This window comes from Sturnira hondurensis, unplaced genomic scaffold (genome assembly GCF_014824575.4).
Source record: "Sturnira hondurensis isolate 20B ecotype Veracruz unplaced genomic scaffold, ASM1482457v3 Scaffold0016284, whole genome shotgun sequence".
NCBI lineage: Eukaryota > Metazoa > Chordata > Mammalia > Chiroptera > Phyllostomidae > Sturnira > Sturnira hondurensis.
This window is the reverse complement of record NW_028088915.1, coordinates 7,288,262-7,303,790: the sequence shown is the minus strand read 5'-3', so window position 1 is coordinate 7,303,790 and position 15,529 is coordinate 7,288,262. Positions and strand designations below refer to the sequence as shown.

Genomic DNA, 15,529 nt, shown 5'->3' with positions numbered 1-15,529 from the left:
TATGTCTAATTGCCTGCTTATCTGTGACAATCCTCCAGAAAACTTGTGGTTCATCACTGTATACCCTTTTCCCTAGTGTTCTATGGCAATACTTTACAGACAGCAAGCACTCAATTAATGTTTACAAATAAATGGAGTCTATGAATGTTCAAATTAACTTCCTGTTTGTTAATATCAATTATTTTTAACATTTATACTAAATTTATCAGCCAATTTATTTAAACGAACCTTCACTGAAGACTTAGTGTGCTAGGCTAGGAGATAATATTTTTTAAAAAGTCTATTCTCAAAGGACTCATAAAGTTGTTAAGCAGAGAGAAATTAATTAAATACGAGTCATCCTGTGTTGGAAATGGAGTTACCTGGTTGGGAATGAATAGGTGCTAAGATTTCATGAAGCTGAATAAAAATGAGACACTTGAGGATATTAAAGACTTAATATGATTTCTTCGAAGCAGATGGGATGTGGAGGAAATTTAGGCAGGGGACGAACAGGTACAAAAGTAATTATATAAAACAGCACAGTGCACTTAGGGAACTGCAAATAATTCTCTATAATGAATGAAACATAAATGAGGAAGGAGCCAAATAGGATGTTTTAAAGCTAAGCTGCCAACACTGAAAGGCCATAAAGGCCATAATGGCTTTACTACAATTCAGTCTTTTAATAATAGACTAAATAATAAGAAGAGACCTTTAATAATAAGAGACTTGCAAATCAAGCAAAATGGTAATAAAGGTGTAGCAAATGTTTGACTTCAAAGCTCCAATTTGTTAGAATTTGCTTGAGTTTCTCCCATGGTTATGATTTTTAAGATTTATAAAAATTTTTCGCTTAATATTTGAAAGGATCATATTAGACATGTCTTGATAGGTGAATTACACATTGGGGTTCCTGAGGGCTCCACTCTGAATCTGTTTCTCTCCTCTCTCCATACTTTACACCTGGGTGATTCACTTATTATCATGGCTTTAAATATGCTCTAACAACTGCACCATTTGTTTCTTTTCTGCTCTCCACACATCTCCATTTAGACACCCCACAGACTTCTCAAACTTTACCACAGCCAAGTGGAATGCCTGCTCACTCTACCCTGTTTCCTGCCAGAGTGATTAGCCAGTAGCCCAAGTTAAAAAACTGAGTGTCCTTCCTGGCTCCTCATTCCCCACCACCCACTATTCAGTCAAACACCAAATAAATCCAGTTCTTTCTACCATTTACCATATTTTGCGGTGTATAACACACACTTTTTGCCTAAATTTTTGAGGAAAAGTAAGGATACACATTTACATGGGTGGTGGTGCTAGGCGGTGGGTGCACATTATACAGGACAGCATGTTATACACAGTGAAATACAGTAAAAGCAGCTTTCAAATAGACTTCTCTCCAGGTGCCCTGTCACTATCCTAGGTAGACAACCATCATGTCTCACCTGGGGCTAGCACAACAGCTGTCTATCTAGCCTCCCTGCTTTTAGCTTGTTCCAGTCTGAGCCACCTCCACATAGGACCAGGCCCCTCCGAAGGCATCCCATCCAATTACCCATCCTCATGTTGTACCACACTTCCACAAATTCACTAGGTTCTATTAATACTGGTCTTCTTTTAGTTTTTCAAACATTACAAGTGCTTTTCTGCCTCAGGACCTTTGACAAATCATTCCCATATTTCGCCTGGATGACTCAGTTTTACTTGCCTTGTCTAAAAGCCATAATCTCAGAGATGCTTCCCTGACTATCTCATCTGAAGAAAGCCCTTCTCTTACTCTCTACCAAAGTACTCTGTTCTTTTAGTTCTTAAGCATTTATTATAATTTGAAAGTATGTATTCATTCAGTTGTAAAATATCTACCTTCCCCAATAAAGCTACATTTCCTGAGAGTAAAAAGCAGGCCTGTTTTTATTTACTACTTTAGAATAAACTGTTGCTCAGTGTTAGGCACACTATAGATGCTCAATAAATATTTGCTAAACAAATGAATGACTAAGTGACTACTGAGTCACATTAAGATAGGAAAAGTTTCTTTAGAAAGTAAACTGTTATCTCTTCAAAGGGATTATAGATTATAATGACTGTTTAATTTGATCTGTGCTCCTAAATGACATGACTATAAGACTTATTTCATAAATTAAGAGCTTCCTAGGTATATGAAGAAATGTTTATATATTTAGGGAGGAGCAAATTGGCCTAATTACCTGTAATGGTAATTTGTACATTATCATTGCTTTCAGCTCTAGTAGTATCACCAATAAAGGTAAAGTCTATTATCCTTTAACAGACTACTCCCCAGCAGCATATAAAGACACTGTAATATCTTCAATCTTAATAATAATCTTCCTCTTTTAACTCTGACCTTCCCCAGCTACCTCCCCATTTTTCTTCCCTTTCTAGTGAAACATCTCAAGAATTAGCTGAATCTGTAATCCAATACTGTCACCTCCTCCCTTTCCATTTCTCACTGAACCGACCCCATGGAGCTGTCACCCCACCACTCCCACAAAAGCACTCTTTTCAAGGTACCAAGGTGTTAAGCAACAGCTACTATGTATAGGCTAAAGTAAACACATACTTACTCCAAATTACTGGGATGATAGAGCTTTTAATAAAATCCAGTGTATTAATGTCATGAATACATTAAACAACATGTCTTTAAACATCAATTAACCAATATTCCTCTAAATATTTATGTTATTCAAATTATAAATCAAACTCAGGGATTTACAAAATTAAAATTTCCCCAAATGTTTATCTTCTGCAAAGTATGACTCCTAAACAAACTGCTGTAAGTAAAGGGTCTTAGAAACAGATGATTCAGAAAGAAAAGGCAGAAGCTGGTACAATGAAATTATTCTATTCCAAGTCTTACATTTAACACATTTTCCCCCAATGTCAAAGAAAAGTGCAAATCCAGGAGTGAAATACAAGTACTGTCAGTTGCAAACTGTTTAAATAAAAGAAAAACTGCCGCAGAGTCAAACATTTAGACAGCAGAGACCCTCCTATTAACCAGTATTGAATGTACCGCCATATCTTGTATTGAGAAGATACTCTGGACTAGAGCAACATTTCGTACCTGAAGATTTTCTAGCATCATTTTATCCAGAGCTTGAATGAAGTCCTCATCTTCTACACAAGGTACATGTTTAAGTCCACCTCCTTTGATCATTACCTCCTTAATAAAACAAAACAAAAACAAGAAATGAGACCAGAAATTTTAACTGTAGTGTTTCGTATGGCAGAGCCTTTTGTACTGATTAACTTAAATTCAATATATTTAAGGAATAAATAATATTATTAAGTGTAAAGAAAAGTTTTTAGATAGGAAAGCAAACTGAAAATAAACTTTAAAAAAGACCTTATCTATTTATTTTTAGAGTAGGGGAAGGGAGAGAAAGAAACATTAATGTGATTTGAAGTAACATCTATTGGGTTGGTTCCCACAAGCTCCCAACTAGGGACCTGGCCTGCAACCCAGGCATGTGCCCAGACTGGGAATTCAACCAGTGACCTTTCAGTTCACAGGCTGGCACACAATCCACTGAGCCACACCAGTCAGGGCAAAAAATACACATCTAAAGAAATATTTTTCAGTAATCACAAAAAACAAAACTTTAGGACTAAAATTAAAATACTATGAAAATGTTGCACAATTCCAGTAAGTAAATTTTCAGCCACACATACATTATTTTCTTCATCAGTTTCATTCTCCTTATTTGAATCTGTAAGGTAATCTGTGTTTTCTTCCTCTTCTTCCTCTCCTTCATCCTCATCATTATCAGAACCCTCCTGAAATTATTTAACATAAGTAGAAGATTAAAACATTTTGAAAAGGGTTATTACATTTTAAATGCCTTAAAAAGATTTGAAATGTCTGTATTATTATCAATGGTAGGGTAACATCAGCTGGCAACAGTCACTACATACCAATAGCTGAAATCCATTTCACTATCATCCACTAGGGACCTAATAACACAATGATCCTCTGTAGAATCTCTTCCCTGAATTTCACAAGAAACAAGTTTCCTGAACCTTTTGTATTTTTCTCTTCCCTAATTAGCTCAAGAGACTGAATCTGTTATAATTGTTTTTTAATATCAATTTTAACTGTTAATTTTAACATCATTACTAGTTAAGAGCAGTGACTCAATTTTGTAACGCACTACATTGTATAAAAAAACCTCAGTTTGGAAGGTTCTATCACATACTTCATTTTGTTTTTGTCCTACCCAATTATGAAGAAGGAAGATTAACTTTTACTGTCCCCATTTTCATACACAAATTCTAAGGCTCAGGAAAGTTAAAATAACATTCTAAATTATCACACTCTCCTAAATGCTTTAAACACTCAAGGTATGCAAACAAACATACATACCTACTACTAATCTTAATAATTGTAAACTGATGTTTATACTAAAAACAAATGAAAAAGTGCTAATTTAATGGTTTAAATTTTATTTTCTTATTGTTATTCATTCTTATTTTTCTTTAACTTTCTAATTTTAATATATGTAAACAGAAGTAAAATGGCTGATAGAACCTTAGTTGCTCATTTCACAGTTAAACAACTATTAGTTCGCGGTCAGTTCATACTTTCTTCTATACCCCTAAACTTATTCCCCAGTCTAACCTCCGATCATGCAGCAAATCTCAGATATTCTATTATTTTAACTTAAGCAGGTTTAGAAGAAAAAAGAAAAAAAGAAACTATTAGCTTGAACCATATAAAAATGAGATTTTGGTAGGTCCAGAATGGTAGAAAAGTAATTTCATGTGGGGTTGCATAATAGAATAAAAATAACAGAGCATGTTATAATGGTGTACGCTGAACTTCGGATTTCATACACCATTATATCTGAGAAAAAATAAAGCAAAGTTCATTAATATCTAGTCAGTAATTTTGTTCTCATAAAACTCACAGGTTAAAAGGTCATATTCAAAAGTGAGATTAAGGCAGAAGATTAAACAACTTTTTTCTTCAAATTGCTTATTAGCTAAGTCACAACCATAATAATGGATACATACATCCATTGACTGTATATCACAACAGCCCTAATGTAAACTCTGGGCTTTGTTTGGGTGACAACAATGTGTTAATACAGGCTCATCAATGTAACATACACCACTCTGGTGAAGGATAATGATAGTGGGGGAGGCTGCGCACAGCTAGGGACTTGGAGTACACAAGTAATCTCTATACCTACCCCTAAATTTTGCTATAAACCTAAAACTGCTCAAAAAAAGTCTTGATAATAAAAGTAATCCTAAAATCAGTATTTACTTTTTAAAAAACCCTTAATNTAAACAACTTTTTTCTTCAAATTGCTTATTAGCTAAGTCACAACCATAATAATGGATACATACATCCATAGACTGACTGTATATCACAACAGCCCTAATGTAAACTCTGGGCTTTGTTTGGGTGATAACAATGTGTTAATACAGGCTCATCAATGTAACATATACACCACTCTGGTGAAGGATAATGATAGTGGGGGAGGCTGCGCACAGCTAGGGACTTGGAGTACACAAGTAATCTCTATACCTACCCCTAAATTTTGCTATAAACCTAAAACTGCTCAAAAAAAGTCTTGATAATAAAAGTAATCCTAAAATCAGTATTTACTTTTTAAAAAACCCTTAATTAATCCAAAGATGTTTATAACAGATTTATACTATTAGTTGCTGTACATTTACTGTAATAAAACTAAGGTGTACATTCTAGTTTATAAAGAAAATTTTGGCTCATATAATCAAAATACTGTTGTACAAATGTACCTATTTGCTATAAATAAAAGTCATCACCTCTTCTTCTGGTTCATTTACTTCACTTTCATTCCCAGATTGTTCCTCTGTCTCGGCTCCTTCTTCTTCTTCTTCATCCTCTTCAAGATTTTCTCCTGCCACAGAATCTTTTGAATCTTTGTCATTTACAAGGCCTTGAAATGAAGGAAAAGTAGAAAATACATTAAAAAACATAAAGGCAAGTTTTCAATACTAAGCCACTTTATTTAAAAGTATGTATTAAGAAAATTCATCAACAGCCATTTTCTCAATACCATAATAAACAGAATTTAAAACTATTTTGAGAAACATTATACAAACTAAACAGAGCTTCAATTCAACTGATACATTTTTTAGTCACTAGCAAACAAAAAAATACATATACACACTTTTTCCTTTTCTTAGAGCTTCAAACTGTTTATCTCAGTCTCATAAAAACAAAGGCAAAATGCAACTACACATAAAGTGCCACCTCAGTCATATAAGATGCACCTCAGTCCCACATTTTAATCAAGTATTTTAAGAACCTCTAAAAACACAAAGATACAAAATTGTCACTTTAATGGAGAAATCACATTAGGCTATCAATTTGAATGTCTGCAAATTAAGATTGAGGGAAAGCAAAGCAATACGGCGACACACCCAGCAGCTGTGTCACCACAGAGGTTAGTTTTTCCCTTCAGTAAAGTAACAGCGTTCTCCTCTCACAGGAACTCCCTGGCTTGGAACTCCTCCACTTCCCCACGTTCATCCACATTTCACTACCTTCTTAATTCTTATCATTTGAATCTCAAACTACTGTCTCCACTGTCAAGAGGCACATAATGTGGTCTCATCTGATCCTACTCTTATCCACGCTTTTTCTCAAGCCTCCTGCTATAGAGAGATCAGATTTTTCTGTCATTAAAGCACACCATACCTTGCAATCTTGCTTATCAATACTCTTGTCAATATAAAATCTATTACTTTTCTGCCTATTTGCACTTAGAGATTTTACCATAGCACTTTAAGGATATACCATAGAATAACTGTTAAATGATTTCACAAATGTTGCATTATATTAGAAGGCACTTAAGGACAAAGAACTTCTTTTACATGTATATTCAAAAAGTTATCCGAGGCCACATGTTGATAAACACACATTATGTATTTAGTAAATACTTGTTTATTCACAGAATCTTGGGCAAGTAGAGTTGAAAGAAACTTTACTAATAATGTGATTTAACTCTTCCATTTTATGAGGAATACTGAAGCCTAGAGTTTGAATAACCCAACCAATAAAAGTAAAATATTACTCCAGTGTCCTAAGTCTAAGCAATTAATTAACGACTGACAAAAATATTAAAAGTACAGAGTGATTATGTATATTCAAATTTGGAAATAAAAAAAATTGGGCGAAGATGAATGAAGCTCAGAGATATCTATTTTAAAAGGAAAATTATGCTGAGTAAAAAATTTGGTGTCTCAGATTGAAATTCCATTAACGTAAATATTTTCTTAATATTTAAGAAAAGTAGGTTATTTCTTAACCTACTCCTTATTAGCTTTTGTAAATACAAATAGATTTTACATATGTAAATTTTACTTATTTATAGGGAATTGAAGAACCAAAATAATGAACTGTTATTTCAGGTATCAAAGGCAAAAAGTTGAAAGTCAGGACTGTATAAATCTAAGCATTCTCAGTAAAAATATCACAGTGGTGATAAACTCACATAATCTGAGATTCCATCACATGCTTGTTATATCCACTTAAAACATGCATCACAGGAACAACTACATTACATAAGTAGCACTGTTTTGATAGGCATACTTCTAATTTGTAAGGAAAATATATACTAATTCTAACATTTTCATTTGCATTGCAAGTTAGTGTCAAAAACAATTTATAAATATTATATTTTGCATTTGATAGACCATATAATAACTACCCCGTTGCTGATCCCTAAGTCACTGTCAATCTAAAATAAATAATGCCGATAAAAATGTATACATAAAACAGACGACAAAATGAAAACAGTAAAACACTGAAATGTGTGTGTTAGAATTAAGTGTACTGGGGGTCAGAAATCAAATACTGTTCTCTTAAATTTCAGTGATTTGCTGCTTCAGTTTTCCTGCTCAGAACAGAGATGATAATAACTGTAATACTTCTCTTCAGATTGTTTTAATTTATATTTCTCTGTCTACTAGACATGCTGAGCATTTCCCCCATATACTCTATGTGTCAGAAAGAGCAATCTTTGAATTCTGGCTTGACTGCTTAACCAAGTGCTTTGATTTCGGCTTAACTTAATTCATCTGTCAAATGACAGTAACATTACTTTCTTCCATCATTCTGACAAACAGGCATTACTCAGTAAAAATACTAACTCTTCCCTATCCTCCTGTATTTGATTATGTCATGTTATTTTTTCTAGTGGGGTGTTCTATTCTATTATCAATTTCCTGTGTTCTTTATGTAAGTGCTAATAACCTGGCAAGAAAACTACCATATTTTTCACACTATAAGACACATCCCCCAATTTGGGAGGAAAGGGGGGATTGCATCTTATAGTCCAAATGTAGCTTCTCTGGCTTGCTGTGCAGGGGGGATGGGTGACTTATGCTATTAAATATTTAACCACCATTTTTTTGCTCCAAAATTGTTTTTCCTCCTCTAAAACACAAGTGCGTCTTATAGTCCTTAAAATATGGTATTTTCTTTTTAATTTTAACTATCCAAGTACAGTTTTCTGTCTTTTATTCCCATTCCAGCCCACCCCCAAAATACAATATTTTCATATTAATTTTTTATTGTATAAATTTTAAACACCCTAGTCTGTCTACAGGTATGCTTTCTTCTATCATTTTTTTCAAAGACTTTATTTATTTTTAGAGAGAAAGAGAGGAAAACATCAATGTGTGGTTGCCTCTTGCACATCTCCTCCCGGAAGTGGGGGAGACTGGCCCACAACCCAGGCATGTGCCCTGACGGGGATCGAACTGGCGACCCTTTGGTTCATAGGCCCATGCTCAATCCACTGAGCTGTATCAGCCAGGGCTCTTCTGTCATTTTAAAATTTGGGAAAATTAAACCTCTGCAAATATTTGATAATAAGCTCTATTTTTAATTTTTAAAAGGTAAATATTTAATCCATCTAGAGTTTGACAATATAAGATGTGGTTCTCATTAATTTTTCTCCCAAATGAACACCTGTTGGCCTTATCTTTAGCATTCCTAGTTCACCATATACTAAATTGCTTTCTATTTAACTGGGGCAACTTCTGGGACTTTTATTCTATCCTACTGATTTTATTTCATGAAGTACATTCTTTTGCTTTATAATATTTATTCTTATGGCTTCTTTTCTTTTTTCAGTTTTATTTCCATCTTTTTGGTTTCTTTTATTATACTATTTAGAACTTCCAAACCAGAATTAAGTAATATTGCTTATTATCATCTTAGGTTTGTTGTTAAATATAAAGAGCATGTCCTTACCAGTAATTTTGTCTATACTTAAAAAATCAAGATACACACACCAAAAAACACAAGTATGTTATTTATAGTGGTGCAATGCAAGAAACAATCTAAACATCAAATAAGAGTATTAAATAAATGATAGCACATTCATACAAAGGAATATAGTTTTTAATAAAATATTTACAGAAATACTTTATGTGAAAAATTTCATAATGTATTATGTGAGAAAAATCTAGTTATAAAACAGTATATGTGAAAAAATTTAAGAAAATATATCAGAATGTTAACATATACCTATCTTTAAGTATGAACTATCAGTGATTTTTGTCTTCTTGGTGTTTTTCAAATTTTCTGCCATGAACACTTACTACCTTTAATTATATTAAAAGTGATCTTGAACATAATTATAAGGGAAGTTTTGGGGTGTTTTTCTATTAAGTATTATGCTAGCACTGGGTTACGATAAAACTGAGATGATGAATTGGCCAAGTAAACAAAAAAACTACCAAGGCTCTTGATATTGTATTATATTATGGGTTTAATCAACAGGAAATAGATTTAGTCACGCAGACCTTCTTCCTGATATTCAGACTCTAAAACAGGATGAAAATGGGATAGGATGAAAATAGCATAGTGATTCTAGTTGTCACCTTTATTTTCATTTACAAATGGTGACCTATTTTTCCCTTTCCATATTCTAAACAAGGATAGACTCCTCAAGAGAGGCTGAAGTCCTTTCACTTGAAAACTTAAGTCTATAAAGAATAAAGCACACTGCTCTCTTTACTGCTACCAAACTGGATGTCAAAGTAGTATTTCCTCATGCCCACTATATAGAGTTATCACTCACAAAAGTCTTTGAGAAACAAGGCTAGGCATCAACTACTCCAAAGCATGTAAAGTAGATAAATAAGAGATAAATAGGCACTTTAATTAAAATGATCATTTTAAACAACTAGAAACCTGAAAAGGAAAAGAAAGTAGACAATCAAGACAAGGAAAAGAACCACATATGCCTTTACTGGTTGAATAGTAAAAGTTAATGGTTGCATAGTCGTATGCACCTTTAAAAAAATTAATGCTCAGATAGGTAAGAGCAATCATATTCTCCAAAAGAGAATTTGGCTTTGGACAAAGAAATCCTACTAATACACTGCATGTAATACAAAAAATAGTTTTAGAGGGGGAAAAATCACAATGTCTTCACCTGAAAAGTGGTTCTTCATATACTGCAGGGTAGTAAAGTTATACAATTAGTATAACTGGTGAAGGTAACAAACTCCTAATGAAAGACTTAACGACAGGTTCAAAGTGCTAGAAGGAACTACAACTAGCTTATTAGCCAAAAAACCGATGACCTTGAAATAACTAAAATGAAACATGCTAACAACTATCTGCAAGTAAACCTGATTAGTAACATTACACACCTGTTCCAGTCATTTCCACTGGCAAAGTTATTAGCAAGCTCCTTCCCTTGTGGAAGTTATTCAAGAGCTAACTCTTCCTCCACAAGAAGGACACTGAGAAAGTAAATAGACCAATCTTCCTGTAGCATGTTTCTCTCACTTTCTCTGGGCCTTAGAAATAGAGACAACCTTTCCAGTGAATAACAGAGTCTGAAATTCTATAGGATAGTTGCAAACTTCTAACAGGTATTTCCCTTCTACAATTTCTAACCTACAATATCTTAGGAAATAATGTGTTGAAATTATATCCTGTATTATAAGAGGTGCTCTAATTTAAAGTAGATTTTATATTAGCAACCAAAAATTTTTAAATTAAGAGAGGCCAAAAGGATTGTGTTTATCCATCTTTATCATGGGCTTCAAGTCTTACATGGCTGTTATCCTCCATTTGGGATTATTAATGAAATAAAAAAGTATGACACCCAGGTCTTACCTAATACTATACATAACACAAAATTGAAAGTGTGCAAAGTAAATTCTGCTATCATTATATACCAAATTCTAAATACAATCTTCCCAATATCACCTTCATTTTTTCTTACCTAGTTTTATTAAGAATTCTTGTTCCAAGTCGTGTACCTGCCTGATGGATTCTTCCAGAGAATTACAAAGTTTGATCTTTGGTCTTAGCAGTTCTAATGTATCACTGATCATGTAGTCTATGTCAATAGGAAATGGGTGATCTTTTGTCCAAACCTCCAAACTCTTCTTCCACCAAACGTAACGCTGATAATAAAAAATAAGTGTAGTTATATTAATAACAAAAATATTTTTAAACAATAACCTGTATTGTGGTGTCACCAAGTTATAATAACTAAGCTACAAAGTTGTACAAAACATCTACTATTTTTATTAATGGTCAACAATAATGATCATAATTCCAATTATTTCCCTCCATCTATAGAGTTTATAAGCAATTTAGTAACAACTCTAAATATTGTTTTATTATAACTAAATCTTTTGAAAGGCAAAAAAAATTATAAATAAGATACCAAATGAATTTTCAGGTAATGAAACAAGCTAGAAATCCCACTTCTAAACAGGTTTAAAATATTAAATTTTATAAAAACAACCAAATTCAAAGGCATAGTTTTGATAAACATTCATTATTTTCCCTATGCTACCTGCTTTGATTTCTTAAAAGGTCAATTAAAGTATCTAAAGATAGGATGTTTTAACATATAAAAATCATTAATCAACAATGACTTACTGAACACCTACTGTGTATATAATACTGTTTATATATTTTCCCTCCTCCGATCCTGGCTCCCTCATTCTGTTTTATACTTATAACTAACAGCTTGACCTTAACTAAAAAGCACAACCCAAGAATTTACTTGTATACAACAGGTATCCTCTGGGTGCTTCGCTCTTCCTCCCCAGTTTGTTCTAGATCCTTGCTACTCAAAAGTGTAGATCTCAAATTGGAGCTTGTTAGAAATGCAGAATCTTAGGCCCCCGCCCTAGACCAAATGAATCACAATCTGCATTTTAACATCACCCAGGTGATATATATACACATTAAAGTTTAGAAGCACTGCTACATGTGATCTTTTCTACCTGGCCTCCCAATACCTAACTGTCTGCTCTAACGTTCTAGGCAGAATACTCTGACCTCATCCTCAGGCCTCACTTCTTACATTCATTCCCCCAGGTTTATCCCTGCTGCACATTTCTGCTTGTTAACGTGGAAAATGCTTTTGTCTCTTTATGCTCTTGGATATTTTGGGGTACCTCTTTTCTCTCTCAAATAAGGATTCTCTTCTGAAAGAGATTCTACTTTGGAGACTGACAATTACAGCTACACTTTGTTGCAAAACTCTGGTTTCAATACAGGCAGTCTCCAATCTAAGACAGGCCTTTGAGACGCAGGGAATCTGATTCTCAAGTGTGCAATTCCCCTCCCCACGGCAGGAGAAAGTTAATGAACTGCTCCTCCCCAACAGTATTTAAGAACACCAGCCGCTATGTGGATGTATTTCTGGTACCTCCTGTTGTAGTCTTAAATTTATTTTCTTCATCGTTGGGTGAATAAAAACTATACTAAACAACAGGAATCATATAGAGTTGAATGGTAATATTGGTACTTTATTTCAGTAACATCTGGATAATTTAATAGTGAGTTGTTCACCCTAACCAGTACTTATAATAATATTGTATCTTATGGGAAATAGTGATTGGGTTCCAAACAAGCAACTGACAAAGTTAACTTTTGAAACACTAACTTTATAGAAGTTGTAGAAATGTCTCTGTATTTGTATCTGAATTTAATTTACACATACTTGCTCTAAATCATAAGTCTACATAATTAACTAAAATCAAGATACGAAAAGCACAACCCAAGAGTTTACCAATAAATGAATATATTTTCCTGTGTTAAAAAATAACATATTTTTCCAGAGTATTTTTCCTTAAAAAAAAAAATCATTTAGAAACAAGAATTTCAGATGTAAAACCAGAACATAAGTGAGGAAAATGTATATACAAAAATCACAAGTTATTTATTCCATAAGTTACTGTACTAAATATAATTCATAAATTACTATACCAAATTTATAAAGTATACCAAAATAATTGCCCAAATTAATTATCAATCATAAAAGTTACTATGCAATTCGAATATTTTTATGATAAAATTTACCAAAATTTTAAAATCTCTGAAGGATCTTTGCAGGAAGAATAAATCAAATCTAGTTTAATTGTGAACATATATATGATATATGAATGCTACAGTGTTTCTGCTTGAATACTTCTATAACATAAGCAATGTATTAAATGATGCCAAACTATGTATTTCAGCTCATATACCTGAAAATATACAAGGAAGCAATCAAGTTTTCGTTTACTGGAACCTCTGTCGAAGTACTGGCCACAGGTGTCCAAAATTGTGCACACTAGTCTAATTCTGAAAAGGTGCTCAGGAGGGTCCAGTGAACTTGGAGAGCCATCAGGGTTAACACCAAAAGAAGTGAAAGAATACAGAGTTCTAAAAATAACAGCTGATTCCACCATTCGGTAATTGTAAAGTTCCCCTAAGAACTTGGCACTGCTGATACGTCTCTGATTAAATTTAGGTTGATTAACCTAAAAAAAAAAAAATGCATTAAAGAAGAGTAAAGTGCTTGAAAAGACGTAAAATCCCCCTCCTTCACTTGAAAGTATCAATTACTGAAAGAGTGCTAAACAGAAGAAATAATGGTTCCTCTCCTTCTTTTCCAATAAGGTGGTCAGTTGTGATTATCTTTTTTCTCTCTCCAAGAAATGGCTATCTATGCAATGTTTTAGTAAAAAATATGTTAAATATTAAATTTAGTATTAAGCTATCATTAAATAAATTGAGTCTATAAAACAAGATGTAATTGTCCCTTATCGGCCCCACATAACTTATCTTCTGTATAATCCATGAATTAAGAAAACAATAAGCCTACAGAAAGAAGGATCTGCTTACAGAAAGTCTTATCAAATGATTATAAGCTCTTCTAATTAATAAATTTATAAGGTCCTATAACTTGAGTCCCAACAGTAACCCAGAAATAATAAAAATGTACTATTCTCTTCCAGAATAAGCTTTAACTGGACTTGAAAAAAAAGAGGCAAAATAAACCCCAGAATTAGCCTGAGAGAAGTCTAAGAAATCTTGTACAACAAGGTTTATTAAGAAACCACTAATTCTGAAGAGGTAATTGTAAAGGACCTCATATGGGGAAAGGCAAGTTTTCAAAATACTATTCTTCAATAATAGGGCTTAAAAGTTGTTTAAATTCTTCAAAAACTCCCATATGGCAACCCCATAAAAAAAAGTCCTCGTTACCTCCATTCCTAATCGAATATCTTCTAAAACTCCATCCACAACATGGATCCCAACATCCTCTTGGTAGAGCACGAGTCCGGCTAAGAGGTTGGCCACACAATGAATGCTATTGTACTTCACATTCCAGATGTTTATCATGCAACAGATAACATAGTCTTTCACTTCTTGGTCCTGCCAGGGCAACTTTCGCATCTGTCTCAAAACCTAAACAAAGAGAATTTTGTTTCAATTACTAAGGTAAGCACATAGTAGTCCAATATACCCCATAATACAAATATTTTATTATGATTATACAAATAAAAAGACTTTTTGAAATGGAAAATATTTTAAAGATACTCTATCAGCTTTTTAAAACTTTACAAATTAAACATGACATTTTTCTAATTATTGGCAAAATGTATTTATGTTTTCTCTGCATCTTTCCATAATGCCCCCCAAATTTTCTAGTTTCTAGGTCTTAAGTTAACAGTATGTACTCACTGAAATACTGAAATACTCCAGGTTTACCAAAGATAATGTTTTCTTGTGTGTATCATTTGATGTACATCATCTTAGACACTTTTTATATATCAGAGTTTTCCAATAAATAAACAAATTCAAGGTGAATTGATTAAAAGATCACTTAAGATAGAGAATGCAACAAGACTGACATTACAGTGTCCTGTCTCCTCACATAGAAGAGGGGGGTAATAAAAGCACTTCATAGATTGTAAGGGTTAGACAAGTTAAAACACGTGAATTATGTAGGAAAGTGGCACAGTTTAAGTACCCCATAAAAGTTGGCTATTACTATTTCAAAACTCTACTGATAATGAGATAATCAACAGAGCTCTGCCTGTAATCAAGTTCTTTCCAGTTTCATTCTGAAGGGAAATGGATACTATTGGCAGATTGCAAAGTATTCCTTTCATCTCTATACCCACAATCCATCTTTTAACACTAAATGTATTCTCATGTTGGCATCACTAGCAATATTAATGTCTTTTCAACTACATAAGCATCCTGCAT

At 33.2% G+C, this 15,529-nt stretch overlaps 1 protein-coding gene across 2 annotated transcripts in view; it reads right to left on the bottom strand.

The window, feature by feature from the left end:
* The window catches only part of UPF2 (UPF2 regulator of nonsense mediated mRNA decay), a 104,542-nt gene that overhangs the window by 11,026 nt on the left and 77,987 nt on the right, over positions 1 to 15,529 (bottom strand). For both annotated transcript variants that reach the window (XM_037066012.1, XM_037066013.1), the window contains exons 13-18: positions 14,522 to 14,725; positions 13,519 to 13,794; positions 11,253 to 11,436; positions 5,803 to 5,936; positions 3,682 to 3,786; positions 3,074 to 3,172 (exon numbers count right to left, since the gene is read on the bottom strand). In XM_037066012.1, the coding sequence (XP_036921907.1) occupies positions 3,074 to 3,172; positions 3,682 to 3,786; positions 5,803 to 5,936; positions 11,253 to 11,436; positions 13,519 to 13,794; positions 14,522 to 14,725 (1,002 nt within the window). The remainder of the gene's footprint in view (positions 1 to 3,073; positions 3,173 to 3,681; positions 3,787 to 5,802; positions 5,937 to 11,252; positions 11,437 to 13,518; positions 13,795 to 14,521; positions 14,726 to 15,529) is intronic.